Source organism: Phycodurus eques, chromosome 14, assembly GCF_024500275.1.
Source record: "Phycodurus eques isolate BA_2022a chromosome 14, UOR_Pequ_1.1, whole genome shotgun sequence".
Taxonomy (NCBI): Eukaryota; Metazoa; Chordata; class Actinopteri; order Syngnathiformes; family Syngnathidae; genus Phycodurus; species Phycodurus eques.
The window spans coordinates 2851255-2872744 of record NC_084538.1 but is presented as its reverse complement, the minus strand read 5'-3'; the positions used below and the strand labels follow the sequence as shown (position 1 = coordinate 2872744).

At 46.3% G+C, this 21490-nt stretch overlaps 1 protein-coding gene across 3 annotated transcripts; it reads left to right on the top strand.

Moving 5' to 3' along the window:
- Window positions 1-129: 129 nt before the first annotated feature.
- On the top strand, window positions 130-21331 carry mideasb (mitotic deacetylase associated SANT domain protein b). 3 transcript variants are annotated; one of them, XM_061696202.1, is made up of 13 exons: window positions 130-436; window positions 6113-7574; window positions 9369-9653; window positions 11312-11645; window positions 12450-12516; window positions 13632-13774; window positions 13851-13954; window positions 15490-15565; window positions 16270-16358; window positions 17398-17544; window positions 17617-17742; window positions 19076-19236; window positions 19544-21331. In XM_061696202.1, the coding sequence occupies exons 2-13, from the start codon at window positions 6273-6275 to the stop codon at window positions 19785-19787; spliced, it is 3078 nt and encodes a 1025-aa protein (XP_061552186.1). In that variant the 5' UTR covers window positions 130-436; window positions 6113-6272; the 3' UTR covers window positions 19788-21331. The 3 variants fall into 3 exon arrangements, with proteins under 3 accessions (XP_061552186.1, XP_061552185.1, XP_061552187.1); XM_061696201.1 differs by lacking the exon at window positions 130-436 and adding an exon at window positions 1751-2073; XM_061696203.1 differs by lacking the exons at window positions 130-436; window positions 19076-19236; window positions 19544-21331 and adding an exon at window positions 1751-2073 and having other exon boundaries at window positions 17382-17544; window positions 17617-17704.
- Window positions 21332-21490: the final 159 nt, after the last annotated feature.

Here is a 21490-nt window from a genome sequence, read left to right as displayed (position 1 = left end):
AAAAACAACATTTTATACTTTTAAATTAAATGGTATTACATAAGGCTGTTTTTGGTGGCGAAAGTGCGACGTCCGTTAGCTCAGCATGTTATGTATCTTGTCATTTGTTCGTCTTGGCAACGCAAGCAAGCGTCGTCCCCTGCAAGTAATCACGGCCAAGGGCAACAACTGCAAAATCAAAAAGGCTTCGCCGAGTTTCGATGTTTCCCGGTCGTCTTTCATCGTTTCACCAACATTATTGACATTTACTCAAAACACTGCTTGTGTGTGTGTGGCGTTAACAGCTACGGAGTTGCTGTAATGTGTAACTTTTGTCACGCTAACTTCCCCGGAGAAATGACTGACGGCGTGTGGAGGAATTTGTCCATGCTGACCACACTTGAGCAGCTTTAGGACATAGTGGGCAAAGTCACACAAGAAGCCAAACAAACCAAGTGTAAGTACCGCGTGTTGAAGTGTGTGTGTGTTTTTTTAAATTAAATATACATGTTGCTTTCCCAACGATGTTGCCGGCCCAGGCGACCGCTTTACGCGCATGCGCACTGACACACAAACACGCTGACGAGAAATGTGAAGAAGTGACAGGAATGAATCACGACCGATAACAGTTGAGCAACTTTAGCACACCCCGCAGTGGTGGTGGACAAGTGTAATTGCAGTACAATGTATTTTCGTATTTGTGCGTGTTTTTTTAATTTATGTGTTTAGCTGCTAGCTTCAACTACGGTACGGTGGCTGGGAAGTGCAAAACTTCCCTTTGCGCGCATGCGCAGGGACTCATACGCGTTAATACTAATTACTGATGTCGATTCCCACCACGGTCAGAATTGACACGGACATACACACTTCTAGCCCCAGTTTCTACACATAAGTTCCTAAAATTTATAGAAATATGGCGAGTAGTGATATCAAATGATATCATAAAACATTATTACTCACCCTATGATGACACCCGTTTTATTTATTTTTTTAACCTTCATTTGTTCAGGTACAGCAATTGAGAACAGATTCTCTTTTGTAATGCTGACGTGACTGCAAACAGCAGAGTAAAACAAGGCAAAATTAAAGCAAGTATATGAACACATTTACAGCAAACTGTATAATGTGACGTACACTCACTGTACATAAAAGAAAAACGATAGACACAAAACATGAAATAATGCAATCACAAATAACCAGGCAACATATTGCCGTCCAATCAAAGGAGACCATAGTTCTCGTCACAGCGTGCGTGGCGTCATTTGCGTTTGCTACGAGCTGAGTTTGAAAGTAAACAAGCAACTGTAGTTTTCAACAGCTGACAGTCTTTCCGTTGGCGAGTAACACACATACAGAAAACCTGGTTGAAATTTGCTTGTCCAATTGAATCGTTTCTCTGGCTTCACTGTACTTTACTTACAAAATGGCAAAAAAAAACAAAAAACTGGTAAAGCCACTGCAGTTAACCACACACCTATGGGGGAAATGGAGATGCTGGGAAACAACATGGTGCCCGTAAACCACGTGACGCCGATTCAACCAATGACAGTGCGTTGCTGTGAGTTCACAGCGTGTCCAGACTTTGTTTCTGTGCGACTTTGCCTCCCTCTAAGTTGAGTGTGATTCCTGCATGCAAGTGTGCGTGTGTTGGAATTTCCCGTAAGGCCTTTTGTGAGCTAGCTTGCCCGGTAAATGGTTGTCACACCGGAAGCGCCCTTATAAGGGCACCGGATCACGAAAGTGGGCGGGGCGAGGAGCCTGTTGTCACGAGGCGAGCAGCCAGTCAACAAGATAGATATTCTTTTATTTTTTATATAATTTCGACTTATGCAGTCGGTCACGCAATCATGTGCAATAGCGACATTAGCACGTCAGGTTAGCATTGTGGTTTCCCCACCACCGACTCGGAACTCCGCCTCTTATGGGGGGCGAGAGGGGGGGGGGGGTGAGGTCAGCAGCCGCCTAGCATGAGTCAACCTCGGGCAAAGCAACGCAGCAGTCATCGCCGCCGCCGTTGTGCACGGTGCGGACGGAGCGACTGACTGTCACCGCCGCCCTCCGCAGCCCGAGCGTTCGTAACAACACACAACCAACGTAAGTACGACGAGGCCGTGTCGCCCCGTGCGTGGTGTCCATCTTGTTCTTGTCTTGGAAGTTGTGCACATGTGACATGCGTCTTGTTGACTATCGCATTGTTTTGGTTGGCTGCAGCATTGGGAAGATGGATAATCCCCCCCCCCCTCCCTCCCTGTTTTGTTGTTGTTACCACAACAGCGCTGAGCTTGGGGGTCCTGCCTGCGTGCCTGCCTGCTGCGTTGTGCACGTTCTGTGCAGCCTACGCGTGCAAACTCAGATCTCCTCGCAACGGATTAGGGCGGCTCACGGTGCTCGTCGTTTATTTTAGGTGCCTTCCTGCGCTTGTTTATGCTTTATTTATTTATTTTTTTGGGGTTGGGGGGCATGGTGTGCAAGTGGTTAGCGCGTCTGCGTCACAGGTCCCAAGTTGTGGGTTCGAATCTGGCCTTCATGTGTTATAGTTTGCATGTTCGCCTCGTGCCTGCGTGGGGTTTGTCGTCCTCCGGACATGCATGTTGGGTTCACTGAAGACTGTAAATTGTTCATATGTGTGCATTGTGTTTTTATTGTGGCTACTGCACGTGCCCGGCGATTGACAGGCACCCAGGGTGCACGCCGACTCTTGCCCAAAAGTCAGCTGGGAAAGGCCCCTCCAGCAAAACGGAAAACGGATGGATATTTGGCAAGCTTGTGCAAGGTTGCACCCCAACCACGCCCACCCCCACCACCCTCCAACTCTCTCTCTCTCTGCTTTCCACCTTCGGCTGAAGGTTTTGGCTTTGATGTGGGCAAGATCACAACTTTGCTCTGTGCATGGCTGCGTTGACACTGCACGCGTCAAGTGACAACGATTCGGATATGAGTCACGGCAACTCGAAATGGAAAGCTGCGATGATTTCACATTTACGCTGATTGCGATTGAAGGGATCACGGTTTGCATTTTCAAGTTCAAGTTTTATGACGTACGCCACAAGAAATGCAGGCGGCACGGTGACGAGTGGTTTGTGCAGCCGCCTCACCGTTAGGAAGTTAGAGGTTTGAATCCGGGCTCCGGCCTTTGCAGATTCTCCCTGTGGGTTTTCTAAAACATGCTTCATTCGGTTCATAGAAGACTCTAAATTGTCTTCCTCTGTAGCGTGTAAAACGCATACTCTGTAGGGTTAAAGTTCGGAGATTGCCTTGGCCTGTGCAGTACTTTCCACTTTTTGGCCCTGAGGAACTCTTTTTTTTTTTTTTTTAATTTTTTTTTATGGCAGTTGTTGGTTTTGCATTATGTTGGCCAAGTGATTAGCACATCTTCCTCAATGCGAGTGTGACTGCTTGTTTGTGGCCCGTGATTGGCCGGCGACGAGTCCAGGGTGTACCTCGCCTCTCTCCCAAAATCAGCTGGGATAGGTTCCAGCTCGGCCCGCGACTCTAATGAGGATTAGCGCCATAGAAACTGGACGGATAGGTAATTATGTTGTGTTTCCAAGCCCTAGCAGAGACCATTTAAAAAAATAAAAATAAATAAAAAATAAAACGTGCCACAAAAGTGTGAATTGGGAACTGCAGTGTCAGTACAGCCTTGGCAGAGGTTTCCTGGGATCTGAACATCACACGGCATTGCAGTCTCAGGGAAGGCTGAGTGTGAGCGAGCGAGCGTGCAGGATCCCAACAGCTGCAGCTCGTCTATTTTAAGGAGCCCCTCGGCGGGGAAAGGGTGACAATTGCCAGCCACTTCCTAGATTTGTCAGAGGGTGGCCTTTTTGCTAAGTCCGTGGTGGCCACTCCAATGTTGAACACCATTTTTTTTAAATTAACTGTACGGGAAATGTTTTTGTCACATTTCAATTTTTATTAATGATGCTAAATTGAGCAAACAAATGGCAAATTTATTAAGGATCATGTTTACGTTGATGTTTGGACAAAGGGGACAGCATTTATTTGCACACGATCTGAAAAGAAAATAATATTTCTGTTATTTCTGTGGAAGTTAATGATAGGGGGGGTGTTTTAAAAGTTGCTAAAATTGGGAATTAGACATTTATTAAAAAACAAAAAATCAAGAAAGGGGGGGGGGGGGGAAGATTTTATTTTAAGGCAATATCGCCTGGCATAAATTTATTCTACTGAGCACTAAGTCGAAAGAGTAGTTAACCACTGTGTAATAGAGTTAGTTGGATAAAGCTCAAATATAGTAAAACTACTTGCCCAAAGGTGACACAAAGTGAAGAGGGAATAGGAAGGTGTTTGCAGTGTGTTACTGTCACCTGGCGGTGTTTTTCTAGGCGTTGTTTAAAAGAATGCGTTGTGTGTGTTGATAACGTTACCATAATGCTTAGTAAAAGTACTTGGTGTACTGATGATAAAGTAGAATGAGAAGCTAACCGCTGCGTAATACAGCTGAATAAAACTGAAATAAAATGCGGAGTGAACAGTTTCGCGTTTGCGGAGTGACACCATCACCTCGTAGCATCTTAAATGTATTGCGTGAATTAAAAAGCATGTCAAGTGTATAATACGTGTATTTATCTTTGCATTTGCTCTGTAAAATGAATTTTTGGTTCCGAGGTGATAGTAAAGTTCCATTCGCTGTTCTTTGCGTATCGGCACACTTTCACTTTTTGCCAGCATTTGTAGACTTCTGTGGTACAGACGGAGTTCTCCTCATCATTATGATTATTATTATTTTTTTTAATCCCACAGACGCTTGACAAGTTGGCGTCATTGCCAAAGTCTGCTCAGAAACCTGCGCTCCCAAATCTTTTTTTATATTCATGACAGGGGTTGCCATGGCGATATGGAATCAAATGCCGGCTGTCAAGTCACGGCCGGACCATTGGACTTTTTGGCTTGGCTTAGTAGTTCGTCATGACTTGCACTTGCTCACTTTCATTTGCCCGTCCTTTGTGAGTATTGGCGGTTCAAAGGGCATGAGCCCCCCCCCCCAAAACTCCCACCCTCCCTCCCAATGAGTCACACTGTGGTGTAACAGTCACTTTGTCTCATGTGAAGTAGTTGCAGGTGGCGTGCAGTTCGGACTGTGCGGTGCCATTGAACAAAACGACAGATTACAGTCGTCGTCGTTGTTTTACGGGTTTTCTGAAAACAAGCTGACATTATTAAAACCTGGTAGTTTTGGTGAACGGGCAACACGGGGGCCTTGCGGCGAGCATGTCTGCCTCACAGCTCTGCGATTCGGGGATCGAATCTCAACTCGGGGGCCCCTCGTGTGGCGTTTTCTGCGTAGGTTTTCTCCGGCTCCCTCCCGCGTTCCCAACACATGCTCGCCAGGTTCATTGAACATGTTCAGTTGTCCATAGGTGTGAATGTGAATGCTCTTTTTTTTTTTTTTTTTGATGAGCAAATGAATGGAGGGATGCTTTGGCAAACACGAATCGTCGCTTGCGTAATGGATTGTCGGTGTCATGTGACTGAAGTTTACACCATATTTTAAAGTAGAAATTGGATAAAGAAGGATGTCGTTTGTTTACGGTACAACAGTGTTGTCGTCTAATTACTATCTCCAAACCCTAAAAACGTGCACAAGCGTCTCGGGTAGAGTTGTAACGGTACATGTATTCCGATTTTTCGGGACCTAAAAAGAAGGTTGTGGATAATGGGCAGGAAGTGTGACTGCCTCGTAAACCAACACCGTGCAGCTCAGCCTCTGGCGAGTAGATGTTACGGCTAGCGACATGGTCTAAGAATCGGCTATTTCAATCCAAAATGGCCGACTTTGTGTGCGTTCCGTTACGATGGACGTCCACCCAATTTCGTGTCAAAACTGTAGAAATTTTTTTTTTTTTTTTTTAGATATTTTTTCCCTAACTTTCCTGGGGGCACTACCGACTCAGTATCGGGGGTGATCGTTCCCGGGACCCATGAAAACAAAATACATGAACATTGACCTCGATACAGACGCTTGGAAAAATGGATGCGTTTTCGGGCATGTTGAGGCACCTAAAAAAGGCGATTCATTCATCGGAAGAATACTAATAAGCAGCACTGGTAATGTTGCACTACACTCAAAAGAAAAGATGTGACGAGAGCTCTCTCATTTTTCTCTTCACAGGGTGTCGCACACGAACGAGGGACAAACATTTCAAGACTCGGAAGAGGAAGATGTTTTGCTGATGTAGTTTTACTCTTATTCAGACTTGTGCTTTTGTGACTCCATCAGGGGAAAGAACAATTAGTGTGCCCGAACAGTTTTTCCTGACACCGGCTTTTTAATGCTCGCCATGAGCGTACCAGCCCAGCAGAAACCTGGCGCAAAACGAACGGGCAAGCGTATCACATTTTTTACCGATCCCACCGGAGCCATGAAAGAGACCGGCCAGCATCCCGAAGGGTCCTACTACATTCAGGGCGGCGGCGAACCCGGGAAATCCGAGGCGGCGAGCGGTGTGGCGTCTAATCCGGAGGGCCATCGTGTGTATCTCAACTCGGTCATCTTTAGCCCTGACAAGGGCGACCAGAACAGGGGTCACTATCAGCAGACGGTGCCTATGAAGTGGGCCCACCAGGATTCCGGTCAGCAGCAGCAGAGGGCTGCCACCTGGACCACGGTGGCCAACTGGGAACAGAACTTTGCCAACTACTTGACCGACTCCAGGAACCAGACAGTGTTTGCAAAACCGACGCAAGAAACTGGAGACGAGTCTGGAGACAAGCAGCAGGCGGGGCATGACCACGCAGCGGACGTATACCGAGACGCCGTTAAGGCGAGGGGCCTGGAGTGGGACCACCGGCAGCTGCAGTCCCAGGCCTTTCAGGAGACCCTGAAACCCGGGGTGCTGAACCCCCAGCCGAACAGCGCGGCCCACCCGGCGGGGAGCTCGGTTTTGCAGCCGTTTCAGTTGGCCTTCGGGCAGCCCCGGCAGCACCTGCCCGCCTACTACCAAAGCTTCCAAGGCAACGCCAGGTTGCCCAACCCGCCCAACTACTCCGTGCAGGCCAAGCCCCCCCAGCAGGCGCCGCAGCTGCAGAGGCAGCACCTCACCCAGCAACAACTTCAGCAGCAGCAGCAGCAGCAGCAGCAGGAGATCATTCTCCAGCAGCAGCAGCAGCAGCTCCAAATGCAACATCAGCAGTTGCAACAACAAAGCCAGCATGTGCTCGACTACTACCCTCCCGACACGCTCTCCCGCCCGCAGCTCGTGCACTCCCGGGAGCCGATGTTGGCGGCCGCTCCCCCCAAAATCCAAGAACCGCTCATCCATGACATCACCCCGGAACCGCCGCTTTCCGCTCTTCTGCCGGATTCCTTGTCCCAGACGCAGAATCTTCGCAGGTCGCGGCGCCTCTCCAAGGAAGGCGGCGCACCGTCGGACGACAATCCCTTCCCGGGCGACCCGGCCATGCAGGGCCCTCAAAACGGGACACGCGGCTTCGACGGCGACTTCCTGGCTGCCCCGACGGGCGTCATCCACAGCGCGCCGCGGCGGACCCGTAGGGCGTCGCAGGAGGTCAACCTGGAAACTCTTGCACAGAAAGCCTCGGAGATGGAGACGCTGCCGTCGCAGGGCGTCACGGTACGTGTCCTGAATGTTGACCCTTACGTGTCTACGTTGGGAGAGAAAACAGTGCTGTGAAAAAAAGTATTACCCTTTTATTTACCGCACTTCAATGTTTCAGATCATCATACTCATTTGAACATCTCACTATGGCAACCAAAGTTCATTCGAGTTAAAATGCAGTTTCTAAATCCAAACTTACCTGATTCTTTGTGAGCAAGTAATTTCCCCCCTTGTTAAATCACTGTTAATTGTGACTAACCAGAGTTTTGAGAAAGTTGCGTTCGCCTTGACTATCGCCAGATTGTTTTGGGAATCAAGAAATCAAATAAAGTCGCCTGCAAGATCTCAAACTCGTCCATAGAAATTCAAGAGCGAATGAGAAGCAAAGTGATTGAAATCGATCAGTCTGGTAAAGGTTCCAAAGCCATTTCCAAGGCGAAGCACGGTAAGAGCCATCATACACAAATGAAGACAACTGGGGGACAATTGGCGCACCTCGCTCGGACCAAAATCCCTCCAAGAGTGTGACAACCACTCATCTTGAAGATCACAAAGGAACCCAGAACGAACGACATCCGGAGAACTGCAGGCCTCGCTGGCCGTAGTTCAGGTCAGTGTTCAGACTCAACCATAAGAAAGACATTGGGCAAAAATGGCATCCGTTTTTTCTAATGTTTTTTTTTTTTTTTTTTTATGGCACTGTACAAAATGAACCTCCGAGTGTTATGTTTCAATAAACACAGATAGGATCCCGTCCCGTCCGGTATCAGGCAGAGTCATGCGCCGTGATTGCGCAACAAGTTGCTCAACAACACTGTGTCAGTGGAGCTCAACGTGGCCTACATTTGCCTGCTGATGTCTCGCGCAAACCCTGTGTTGGGTTACATGCATGCCCCCCCCCCCCCCTTCCTCCCCAATCCATCAAAGGAGAGGAACTCCAGCCTGGCCCCACTTGCCCCCCACCCCCACAGCACACACAAACACACTCACGCGCTCTCTTCATGCAGCACTCAGCAAAATCTCTCTCCACCGACCACCACTCCGGTGGAGTTGCTGGTGTTTTCCACCGCCGACCGACATGAGTGTTTCACTTTGCAACACTGCTGGCAAAAGTTTGAAATATATACCGCCGCCAAACGTTGACGTGGTTATCAGCTAGCCTGACTGCGCTTCGTAATAATAAGTGGTGTTTTCATTAAATTATTGAAAGAAAAAAAAAATCTATTTTCACACACACAATTCAAAACAGTTCCGAGTAAAAACACATCTAGTACTCTTTTGTCAAAATACCCCAAGGCCTATGAAACTGCTTAGTCATCTCATCGCTTTATTTATTGCATCACTCATGGCCCTGAAAACCTTTGCGAAAGAGTTTGGGAAGATGGCGTAACCGCAGTCATTTGCTTTTATGAAATATGAAAGGCTTTTTGAGTGCAGACTTGGATGTGGGCGGCTCTCGCTGGCAGCGTCACAATCCGGACGGAATAAGTATGACGGGCTCACTCACGGGAACGTTTTCAGAAACTGGCTATAGGATAGCTCAAGATTGACTTGGTTCACTGACAACTATTTGTAAACAAACACACACACAAAGTAAATTTGCACCTTTTGGTATTGTAAAATGAGCAACAAACACACATATAAACACATCCAAATGAAATGTTCCCTTTTTAATATTGTAAAATGATCCCCTTCGATGACATCATCCCCAAATATGCAAGAGGCCTTTGGTTTGGTCTTGTCCGCATTATTATGATGATTTCTATTTCCGTGACTTATTCCTAACTTCGTCTGTCTCTCGTTCACCAGGAGCCGCACAGGCCGTGGAGTCCGCCCCAGCCGGGCGGCCCGAGCGCGAAGCGGCCGCGGGACGACGGCCTCCTCCCGCTCGTCATCCCCGTGTCGGTGCCGGTGCGCCGGCTGGACCTGTCGTCGCGCACCGACGGCACGGCGCTGACGAGCGGCTGGCCGCCTCCTCCGCCGCCGCCCGGGCCCCCCAACCCGCCGGAGATCGCCGGCGCCGAGCGCAAGCCGTCGGTCATCGTGACCCGGCGGCGCTCGATGAGGAACTCGCCGACGGAGGGTTCGGAGCAGGTACAAAATGATTTGCTACGAGAGCTTGTTTCACTTAAAATTGCCCAAATCCTCAGAATTGCAGCCTCTCGGCACTAAATAGTCGCAGATTTGAAAGCCGACAGATTTGTCTTTTTGTTTAATCAAAATCAGACATTTGCAAACATCTGCTTCTCCTTTCACTTTGGTAAACAATGATCAACATTTTTGCCTATTTTCTGACGTTATGGCCCAAACCACTAACTAAATTATAATCAATTTACGTTCGTACTTTTTCTGCACTTTTTTTTTTACAAAGGGATGAAAATTAAAAAAAAAAAAGTTTATCTGATTCATCAAATAAAAATCATAAAAAAAAAATTGACAGATGAATCAATTATTGAAATAATCATTAGTTGCAGGAGAAAGCAAGTGAACTGCACGCGTGTTACGTGATTTAATCCATCACTTTTCTTGCGACTTATTTGCGATAACATTCACCGTTCACAATAGACATAAACACTAGAAATATTCCATTAAAGTTTTTTTAAAATGAGCCACAATATGATGGGTTACGCATGTGCGTCATGATAAATGCAAATAAATGTCAACCCTCCTCTCGCTCGTTATTCATGATAACCTTCACCGTGCACAATGGAAATAATATCGCGATGTTGTAATGTGACTAGACCTACTGTATTCCACTGCGTCCTCTCGCCGTGTAAATTCCAGCGATTACGCCAAAGGGGCCTTGCACCCCCCCACTCCCTCCCTCCACCCAGACGTCCCCATCCCCCCACCGCTATCTGCGTCTCCCCGCCCTCCGTTGCTGTGCTCCTCACGTTTTCTCTTCATTTGATTAGAAAAGGGAGTCGACGCTGTCCACCATCAAGCAGATTATCCAGATTATTTTTTGTGTTACGACCGCGTGGCCCTGCCATACTTTTTTCCATAGGATAGCTCTACACTGTACATTCTATACCACGAATCTTAAAAGTGCCCGAACCCTGAAATTGGTCATTTTTAGCATAGTGGAAGCACATTTTCCCAGAGGAAATAATGGAGATTAGAAATGGGATCAAACTGTATCTGCCAAAGCCCTTTTATTAAACGCAAAGGCAAATTCGATTATCATTATTATTCCTATACTAGTGCAAAAATAAGTTATGAAAATAATGAAATGAATCATTCGTAATTCTACAAATAAAAGTAACATTAAGTTAACCGTAACAATCATGTAAATTCAAATAAATCAAAATGAGGGCGGGGGAAAAACGGCATTAAATATCGTCATTGTCAGTTTCAATTGATATCTGTACATAAAAATAAGTTAACCGTGAACAAAATGTAGTTAAGACAAAAGCAAATTAGTCACATTAGTCGTCGTACAAGTGTCCCAAAAAGTTAACTGTCACGAGAAATATTAAAATAAAATTAAATATGTTGATCTTAAATAAATGTGATCACACATTTATGTTGTTAGTTGCTGTACATACAAATAAATGGGGAAAAAAAGCATCCAAATTAAAAGTAGAGAACCTTGGTGATCTTTCGGTGCCCGCTGGACTGCGGTCTCGCTAACTTTTTGTATTTTGTATTCATTCCGACAAAAATCTATGCAGTACATCCGCGGACTTGGCAAAATGCTTGACTGTAGTGTCCGCCTCCTGCGGTAACGTCACGCGTCTCCTCCTCGGCAGAACGGCGAGGGCGCGCGAGCGGACGACGACGTGAAAAAGCTGAAGCGCCGCCCCCGGCCCGAGCCCCTCTTCATCCCGCCGCCCAAGCCCGCCGCGTTCATGCCGCCGCCCGCCGCGGTCTACTCCGCCGTCACCCCGTACCAGAGCCACCTGCGCTCGCCCGTCCGCCTGGCCGACAACCCGCTGGCCATGCCGCCCTACACGCCGCCGCCCATCCTCAGCCCCGTGCGCGAGGGCTCCGGCCTCTACTTCTCCACCTTCCTGTTGTCCTCGGCCGCCGGGGGGCCACCGTCCGCTACCCCCAAGTCGGCTACGCGCAGCCTGCTCTGCTCAAGTAAGTCAAAAACATCCAAAGAAGCAAATAATGGCTTGAAACCCTCCTTTTTCAACCGCAACCGTTGCTCAAACCCCTGACTGAGGCTTGAAACGCTAATTTTAGAACTGTTCCTTGAAACCCTAACTCTTGTTTAGAACCTGAACCCTGACTTGAAATCCGAATTGGAAATCCTAACCAAGGTTTAAAAGCCTTAATAACCCTTTCTTGAAACTGTAATCCTGGATTCCAAACCAAAGTTTGAAACCATAACCATAGTTTGAAACCCTGACTGAGGCTTGAAACCTTCATTTGAAACCCCAAACCTGGCTTTGAACCATGATTTATAACCCTAACTCTAGTTTGAAACCCTAATTCGACACCTTAATTGAGGCTTGAGACCTTCATTTGAAACCTTAACCCCAGCTTCAAACCCTGACACTTGTTTGAACCCCTAACCAAGACTTGAAACCCTAACCCTGTTTTGAAACCTTAATTTGTAGCTTTAACCCAGCCTTCAAACCCCAAATTGAAACTCTGATGCTTGTTCAAAACCCTAACCCAGGCTTGAAATCTAATTTTGAAACTGTTGTTTGACACCCCAAACCAGCCTTGAGTCCTTAATTTGACACCCTAACCTCGGCTTGAAACCTTAAATTAAAACCGCAACCCTGACTTCACCCTAACTCTTGTTTGAAAAACCAAACGGAGGAACCTTAATTTGCAACCCTAACCCTGGCGTCAAAAAACTGCTTGAAACCCCGAACCAGGTTCGAGACCATGAATTAAAAACCTTAATTTGAAGCCCTGTTGTTGCTCGTTCAGGTAGCTGCGACATGACTCCTCCGGTTCTGTCTGCAGTGAGTGAGCCCACTCCAGTCAGCATTGAGCCGTGAGTATTTTCCTGTTTTCGGTGGAATTACGCACACACACACAAACACGCGCGCGCACACACACTCAGTCCAAGCGCCGCGGGCAATTATCCAGATCATAACACCGAGGTTGGATCATCAGCTGTCCTCGGTGAGCTGTGTTGAACTTTCAAACCCAGCACCGTTGCGCCGCGTCATCCTCGGCTCACGAACACCATTTGTGATATCCGCCACCTTGCGCAATAGAAATGCACAGAATGGCCAGAAATCATCCACATTCCCAAAAAAAACAACCAAAAAAAACAAAAGTCCACATCACACACGACGGGCGTGTCGTGTTCATGTTCCGATTTCTGTGATCCCTCCTTTCGCCAGTCGTGACCGTGCAATATAGAAAGAATTTGCACGACTAGGAATAATACAGGGTTAGGGCCGCAACCAACCAAAAGTGTTTTCATAATCGAATCCCATTTAAAAAAAAAAAAAAATAATAATAATAATAATAATAACTTCACGGACCATTGACTGGACTTTATCTCAAAATGACCATGCAGAAAATTACAAATTGATTATGATTGAACTCCCCGGTTTGGTCAAGAAGTCAGAAAATAGGCAAAATTGTTGATGTATGTTTTGCAAGGTAAAAGAAGGCATTTGCAAATATCATATTTCGATGAAACGCAAAGATAATCAGTCTGCTTGGTTATTATAATATATATACTTGATTTATTATCAGAAATATAATTATTACTATTCACTGTTGAGAGGCTGAAATTCAAAGGGTTTAGACAATTTGAAGTTAAACCATGTCTCTAAACGATTACTCAATCATCAAAAAATGTAATTGAAAGTCGGCAACAACAACAAAAATCTGATTTTTGCCCATTTTTCTCTTTTTGTTAAGGACAATAACAGGACAAATCTTAAAACAGTCACATTTTCTGCCTTTAATTCATATCCATAGCTACCAAGTTATTTTATTCATTTTATATCTTTTAAATGAATCGGGCGATGAACCGGTTTTCGGAATTTTACACTGACAAATATCGGACTCAACAACAAGAAAATCCACATCGCCTCGGGCTCAAGTTCAAATGTCCCAAAGCTCATCCCGTTTCGCTGTCCCGTCGTCCAGACGGATAAACTTGGGGTCGCGGTACCAAGCGCAGGTGCCGGACCTGAGGCCGCCCTCCCTGGTGGAGCTGGACACCCACGGAGCAGAGCTGGTCTGGGCTCCCCTGACCGAGCTGGAGGACAAGCCGGACTACCACAAAAGAGGTACGTGCGCCCCCCAAAAAGGGGAAGGCCACGTGTACGGATGAGGCGATAACGTGTCTTTGTGTCTTTCCGTCAGTGAAAGACCTGATGCACCTGGCATGTTCCAGCGCTTTGTGCGGAGGAGGCAGCAACCAGGAGCTGGCCCACCATTGTCTGCACGAGTGCGACGGCGACGTCATGGTGAGCGCGCGCACGCGCGGCGAGCCGCTCTCGGCTCGCTCTGCGAGCAATCTCGACACTTCATCTGGTTTGAAACACCGAACCTGGCTTAAAAACTCCAAACTTGGCTTTCAACTCTAGTTTGAAATCCCGACGTTTGTGTCGGCAAGTAACTCAGGCTTGAAATCCTAACGCGGTCTCGGAGCCCTTTTTTGAAACCCTAACCCAGGCTTGAAGGCCTTAATTTGTAACCCCAACCCTGACTTCAAAACCAAATTTGAAACCTTAATCAAAGCTCGAAACCCGAACACAGGCTTGAAATCTTCATTTGAAATGCAAACCCCAATTTGAAACCTATACTTCGAATTTGAAACCCTCACGCTGTCTTGAACCCTTAATTGAAAACCATAACCCTGGCTTTAACCCCTACTTTTAAACCCTAACTGTGCTTTCAAACCCTAACCCTGGAAAGAAACCTTAATTTCAAACATCTCAAAACCCAAATTTTAAAACCCTAAGCCAACTCCAAATACTTGCACCTCGATGTCCAATCACATCAAATCTTCCCATTTTCAATTCTAACGATGTAAGACGGATCTCGAAGATTCCATGCCATCAAATGTTTTATTTTTTGAAATTACATTTTTTTTTTTTTTTCGAACTCTTGGATGTCCTTTTATTGGTTTTGCAAGATATTTGGGTTGGAAAATGCCCAGGATGTCCTTTTTCAAGCTACTCCAGTGGGTGTTTTACGCCTGGCAATTGAGACGGCCATCTTTCTCATTCATATTTGAAATGTGAATAAGCTTTGCTCTGATTGAATCGCTGTTATTCTTAATTTAAATATGGAAAACGGCTTTGCCCCGATTGGCCCTCGGCAATATCACGGCGTCTTGTGGCGGCCGAGCGTTCGTTGCAGCGTGGCGTTCGGATTCTTTAATGCGGGGGGCGTTCGATACGTTCACACCGGGCGCGAAGCAAACTTTCGCCCGGCGACTCGCTGGAGTTTGATTGCGGGAGTTGCGTACGAGCCGACGTTGCACTGGCTTCATTTGCGCCATTTAGACCCGCTCGCCCGTGTTGCCGTTCAGGGGCTGGGTACGAGCTTCAAAGTGGCCATATACTTGAATAATTACTATCAACGTCACAAATAACAACAACAACCCGCATAGATGTCACAGACGCATTTTTTGATCTGTGATACGCATAAAACAGAAACGTCAGGATTTTGACGGCATGGGACCTTTTAACGAGCGCAAGCAGGACGCCCGACTGTCTCGGCGAGTTCTGCGGCAGCGCCACGTTGAGATTCCGGGCCCTGGCGACCAGCGCCGCCGCTCCAGCGTTGCCAAGGAAACGGAGAGCGCGCAAGAAACACGGAGGGGGTTGGCGGGATGTCGCGTTTAGGCGCCCGCTCTGCTCCGCGGCAGCAATCTGGCAAGGCGCAAAAAAGGCGGGAGAGCGCAGAAGTTGATTGATGTTCTGGTGAATTAAAATTCTCGGCCACCTCGTTGGCCGACGTTTGTTCGGTGTCACGTGAATGTTGTGTTTTTCAGGCTGCTTTATCGCTGCTCATGCTGAGGAATCCCGTGTTGCCCGAGTCGCATTCGCTGTCCAATTACCACTACTCAGGTTTGTCGTTTGTCTTAATACTGGTGCTAACCGAAACAGCAGTTCGGAGGGATGTGGTCAGTGCGCCACGGTTTTCACAGTATCGCACAGGGGTCAGGAAGCGCCGAGTCGGCGGTAGACAAAGCGTCACGTGTTTGTACAAATGCAGACCTCAGAGCTGTGAACGCTGCAGTTTTTTTTTTTTTTTTTTTTTTTTAAACTTTCTCCACATTGCCGCAGAGGCCTTTAGTCTCCTCTTGGATAAAAAAAAAAAGCACGCAAACATTAGCTTAGTCTGTTTCTTCGGCCGCACGCTGCAGTGTGATACTCCGCAGTCTCCACGTTGCCGGAGAGGCCCTTAGTCTCTGCCGGAGAGGCCCTTAGTCTCTTCTCGGATAAAAAGCCATGCAAACATTAGCTTACTCTGTTTTTTGCAGCGGGACACTCCACAGTCGCCACTGAGCTTCAGCGCAGCTGCAGCAGCGAAGAGTGGGTGATGGGCGAACCGAGGACGGGACGAGTGGGGGGGTAGTGGCTGGGGGGGGGGGGGTTCCAGCATGTGGTTAATCCCCATCCTGGGCAGAAGACAGGAGAGCCATTGTTCATCAAGTGTGTTTTTAAGTTTGGGGGGTGTCAGGGTCCAACATGTTTATACGCACGCGTGGGGATGGAGATGTGAGCTGTCGGCGCGCTGATTAAATGCAAACTATTTTTGTGTCCGTCAGGATCGGCCAGGTGGTCTGCAGTCGAGCGACGTCAGTTCAACAAAGGCATGGCCACCTGCAAGAAGGACTTCTTCATGGTGCAGAAACAGGCAAGTCCGCAATTGCAATTACATTAAAGGTCCTGTGCCATGAGATGTATTTATTTATTTCATAATCTTTGATATCTACAGACAAACGTTTCATTTTTGGGGGGAGATTTAGAATTTTATGTGTGTGTGTGTGTGTGTGTGTGTGTTGGAAATGCCCAGGATGGCCTTTTTCAATCTCTTCTTGTTGGCCTTGCACCCGTAGCAGTTGAGACGGCCAAATTTCTCACTCATCTTCAATTTGTAAAGAAGCGTTGCTCTGATTGGATCACTCATCTCCCTCATTAAAATACGGAAAACAGCACGGCTCTGATTGGTCTTTGGCGTTCATAGCGACATGGTGTGATTCCCTGAATGGCGATCCTGTTTTGACTGCACATAGTTGATCATTTTTATTAAACCATAAAGTGAGAGCGGGAGAGAGAGAGGAGCAATGAGGCAGGAGCGGCTGGCTACAGAAGACGTGGGTGAAAATCAAAAGAGAGGCTTATATCCAAGCTCCAGCTCGTGACGTTTCACTGCAAGCATTGCTATTTCATCCACAGTTATATTTTAGATTATAAATATAGTTGAGTATCGTTGTAAAAACACAACACGTATGCTTTTTGCATACTGTGTTCGTACGGCCCGGCTGGGTTGTGCGCTCGTGACCCGGGAACGCACCTCCGGCGAGTGTGTGAAAGCCGATGCTCACGGAATAGCGGCAGTTTTATTCCTCGACTCGTCGGCATTTGGCAGGTGACGTTGTCGCTCAGCCATTTTTCATGTTCATTTTGACCTATGTTATGCATAAAACAGGGGGGGGGCATTTCTTTTATGACCTTTTAAAAAAGAAAGTCAGCCCCCGAAGCCAGTTTCACTTGGGAACATGGAATTTGGTAGACATGTCTTATCATAAGTTGACCTACAAACAAGTCTTAAGAGGCTATGCCCGAAAAGACACAGGAAATCTGCGGCCATTTTAGGGCAATTTTGCCCATTTCCAGGGGTCCTTTAAAAACAGACTGTATCGATGCAAATGTATAGATGGGTCTTGCCGCAGGTGAGCACCAAGACGGTGGCGCAGTGCGTAGAGTTTTACTACTCGTACAAGAAGCACGTCAAAGTCGGCCGCAACGGGACGCTGATCTACGGAGAGGCGACGCCTCCGGACGGCGGCACGGCCGAGGAGGAGACGAACGCAAATAAGGTAAGCTTCGAACGTCGCGCTTAATTTAAAGCGGCTCGGGGGATTCAGCGTTCGTCGTAAATGCCGCCGCAGGCCTCTCTCAGGCTACAGCAGCAGCAGCAGCGGGAGGAGGACAGCAGGAAGTGGGAAGGCTCAGCCGACAGGAAACGGGACGTCGGCCCCGCCGGGTCGGCGCGCGCGCTGCCGTCGGCCGACAACGTGAGTGTGGCGGGAAACGGAACACAATGCACAAATGAAAGGAGCGGATAAACAACGTTTTTTTTTTTTTTTTTTTTTAAATACAGCCTCGGTGCTGAGACGTTGTCATGCTTTCGTTCATCGTGTTGCATTATTGACTCAAGCGGCCACGTGAGAAATAGCGGGAATGCTTGAAATGACTTTACGAGCCCACTTTAGTCACATTTACGGGACGTGAAACAGAGAATGTGAGGATAGAGTTTTTAAAGCATTTCCATTTATTTGTCCTCTCGAGAGCATCTTGCTCTTAATAATCCTTTGAGAGTTTGATAACTTATTTTTATTATTATTGTCTGTTATTCCGTCTCCAGAATGGCTTAGAAATACTGTCAATGGCTTTAAGTCATCCACGTCACGTGCCTATTTGTATCATAACATCTATAAATGTAAGAACATAAAAACTTTTTTTTTTTTTTCTCAAAAATGAAACAACTCTCCACATTAAAACACATTGAACAAAAATGTTCTTAAATGATTGTAAATTCATAGTTATTTACTCACTAAACAACACATTAAACCAAACTTAAAAATACCAGCATGCATTATTTACAAAATAGAAAATGCTGTTTTAAAATGATAACATTTTAAGATACAATTTGGGAATTTTTAATTGTTTAGAAATTAATTAAACATTGCAAATTTTCAAAAAAATATAAATCTTTACTCTCTAACATGTCCATACTAACACAAACCTTAAAACAACAACATAATATTATTTTTCATTTAAATGATTAAAGTGTTAAATACAAATGTATTATTATATATTATATTTTATTAAATACAATAAATCCAAAATGTAGTTGTTCAAAATATGGAACTAATTATTTTAATTTGATACTGTATAATGATAAATACTTTTATCTATATATTTGTCTGTTCTTCCTCGCCAGTTTATCCGTGACACAAACCAATTTTCAAAAAATATATAAATAATATTTTTTTTAATTCATAAAATAGAATACATTCATTTAAAATTGCAAGAAAGTATTTTTTTACAAAAAAAATATGTATAATAAATCTATAAAAAATATTGTTTTAAATATATAGATGCAAACAACAATTTGTAACTTTAGGAAGTTTTCTGGTCACATGGCTTTTTTGTTCTTTTTCTTCCTGAGGTATTTGACTTGCCATGGTAGTGTCACGTTCATTGTGCTTGCTGCCCCCTGGTGGACATGCAGAAGCACTATAACTTATTGCCTAACGTCAGTGCGTGCTGGTAAACGATGAGTCTGCAGGAAAGCACTTTTTTTTTTTCTGCATGCCATCACATGAACTCGTCCGATGTCCACAGACCACCACAGTCCTGATCATGAGGGCCCAGGAGGACGTCGTGGCCAGGGATCGGCCGCCGCCGCCTCACGTCATCGGGCGCCCGCCCGGGACCGACCCCCCGACGGGCAACAAGGGCGCCGGCGGCCCGGAGGGAGAGTTCCCCTGCAAGAAATGTGGCAGGTCGGTCGTCAAACGTGAATAAATCATCACACTGGGACTTATGCAACAGATTTCTGTTTTGTCATTGCCAATTGCGTCGTAGCAACCGATAACAGGACACATGTACACTCGTACTACAGCGTGGTGGACCACTCCATCCACCACGCTGTGTTACAAAATTGCATCCATAACCAATCATTTATACATTATTTACAATCTACAATTCTATTTTTTTTGTTTTGTACTCTTGCATCAAAATGTAGATTTTTAGAAATGTTCTTAACGGATAAGTGATAGTGTTAATCATGCGTGTCGGTCTCTCCGCCAGGGTGTTCTTCAAGGTGAAGAGCCGCAGCGCTCACATGAAGAGCCACGCCGAGCAGGAGAAGAAGGCCGCCGCCCTGCGCCAGAAGGAGGCGGAGGACCGGGCCCGCGCCGCCGCCCAGGCCCGGGCCGCCGCTTTCATGGCCGCCCGGCAGCAGAACGGCACGCGGCAGGCGGGCGGCGACAGCGAGGACGACGACGAGGACGGCGACGCCTCGGAGAGCGAGGACGACGACAACTGGCAGTGACGCGGCGGCGACCCGCACTTGACAAGCTCGCGTGGCACATTCAGGGAGAGGTGTGCCCGTTGTGTCGTCCGTGTGTTCTCTCGGCTCCACAACCTCCAATGTAAAAAAAAAAAAAAAAAAAAAAAATCACGCTGATTTTTTTTCATTTTGTTTTGTTTGTTTCTTTCAATTATTATTACCGCCACCGCCATTGCCAGGCTTTTGCCCCTTCCTGCCATTAAGCACCTTTTCACAGGCAGGTGGCGCTCTTGTTGCACTCTCGGGTTTTGAGTGAGTCAATGCCTTTTTGACAATCAAAAACATGATATAAATACTGTACATATACAGGCTATTGTTACTCTTTCAGTCCTGTGTGGCTCCTTTTACGGTTCCTGTTGTGTTTCTATTCTTGTTCATGATGATGATTATTATTGTTACTGTATTATTATTATTATCTAGAGCGCGTTCAGTTTCCTGTTTTTGAATTGATTTCAACCAATACGATGGCTGCCTGTTTGTTACTGTGAAGAAGAAAAAAAGTGTCAGGCGTGCAATAGCTGGAGCGTAACACACACACACACAAACAACACTTTTCACTGGAGTTTTTTCCCGCATGCGAGGACGGTGGGTCGCTTCTCTATCCCAGCCAAGAGTCCTTTCCTGGGCTCGCGAGTCACTGATGTCCCCCTCCCCCACCGCACCCCCTTATTTTGTGAATGTATTGCTATATTTATTTATTTGACATATTATTTTACATTTACATGATTCAATGCCATGGTAGTGTTGTTTTTATTTTAATTTTTTATTCTTTGCTGTTGAGTAGCCGATGGAGGCCTGGCAGCCTTGTGATCTCTCCCGGCCAAGAGTCCTCTTCCTGGGCTCGGGAGTCATGGACCGACCGACCCCCCCCTCTCTATTGTGTGGATATATGGATGACCTTGTTCCCATGTTATTTTACACTTGGAGCACCCCCCTTGCCCGCACCTGTGACATACACAAAAACACATGACTAGTGTTTCCCTATGTGAGGAGGGTGGGTGTTTTCTCTTAAGCTCAAAAAACCCTCCTGGACCTGGATTCGGCTTCTGTTGCTGTGGCAACAAAGCCACTAAAAGGGTTATTTTCCTTTTCTTTTCTTTTTTCCCTAGAGAGGACGAAGACGCCTCAAGGAGACGGTCAAGTCCCAGATGATAGAACTTGAGTCTATGCACAGATTGTGTGCGTGCGTGTGTGTTGATGACAAAAGAAAAAAAAACAAGAAGACTGTTCCCGTTTGCTATGCTTAATGTATATTTTCTTCTTATTTCCGTGCACATGTTGAAATTCTTGCAGGGGAAAAGTTGTTGTTAAAACAACATATTTAGCTAACTATTTAAAAAAAGATGTATAATGAAAAGGTCTATGTTTGCATACTTTCTATGCTATTTTCGTAAGGGGGTTCACACTAACGATTGGAAAAATGCAATCTCGACGAGTACTTTTTACGACAGTGTAACTTATTTGCTTTTGTTTTCTACCACGTTTTTTGGTAATGAGGCACTGTATTAAACTTAAGTATTCCTTAACGGTGTCGTTGTTTTTCTTCTCCCCAGTTGGGATGTCAGGGCATTTTCTCCGAGACACTAGAGGGCGGTATTGCACAGTTTTCTCTTACAAATAACGTTTTCGAATTATTGCATTTATTCCTCAGTACAAAACAAGGAGTGAAGCTGTTTTGTCCGATT

Excerpts from the sequence above, each read along its gene's own strand:
- mideasb (XM_061696202.1), top strand. The coding sequence starts at position 6,273 with ATGCTCGCCATGAGCGTACCAGCCCAGCAGAAACCTGGCGCAAAACGA. Across the intron at positions 9,654-11,311 it reads CGACGGAGGGTTCGGAGCAG|AACGGCGAGGGCGCGCGAGC; the intron begins GTACAAAATGAT and ends CCTCCTCGGCAG. Across the intron at positions 15,566-16,269 it reads GTCCAATTACCACTACTCAG|GATCGGCCAGGTGGTCTGCA; the intron begins GTTTGTCGTTTG and ends TGTGTCCGTCAG.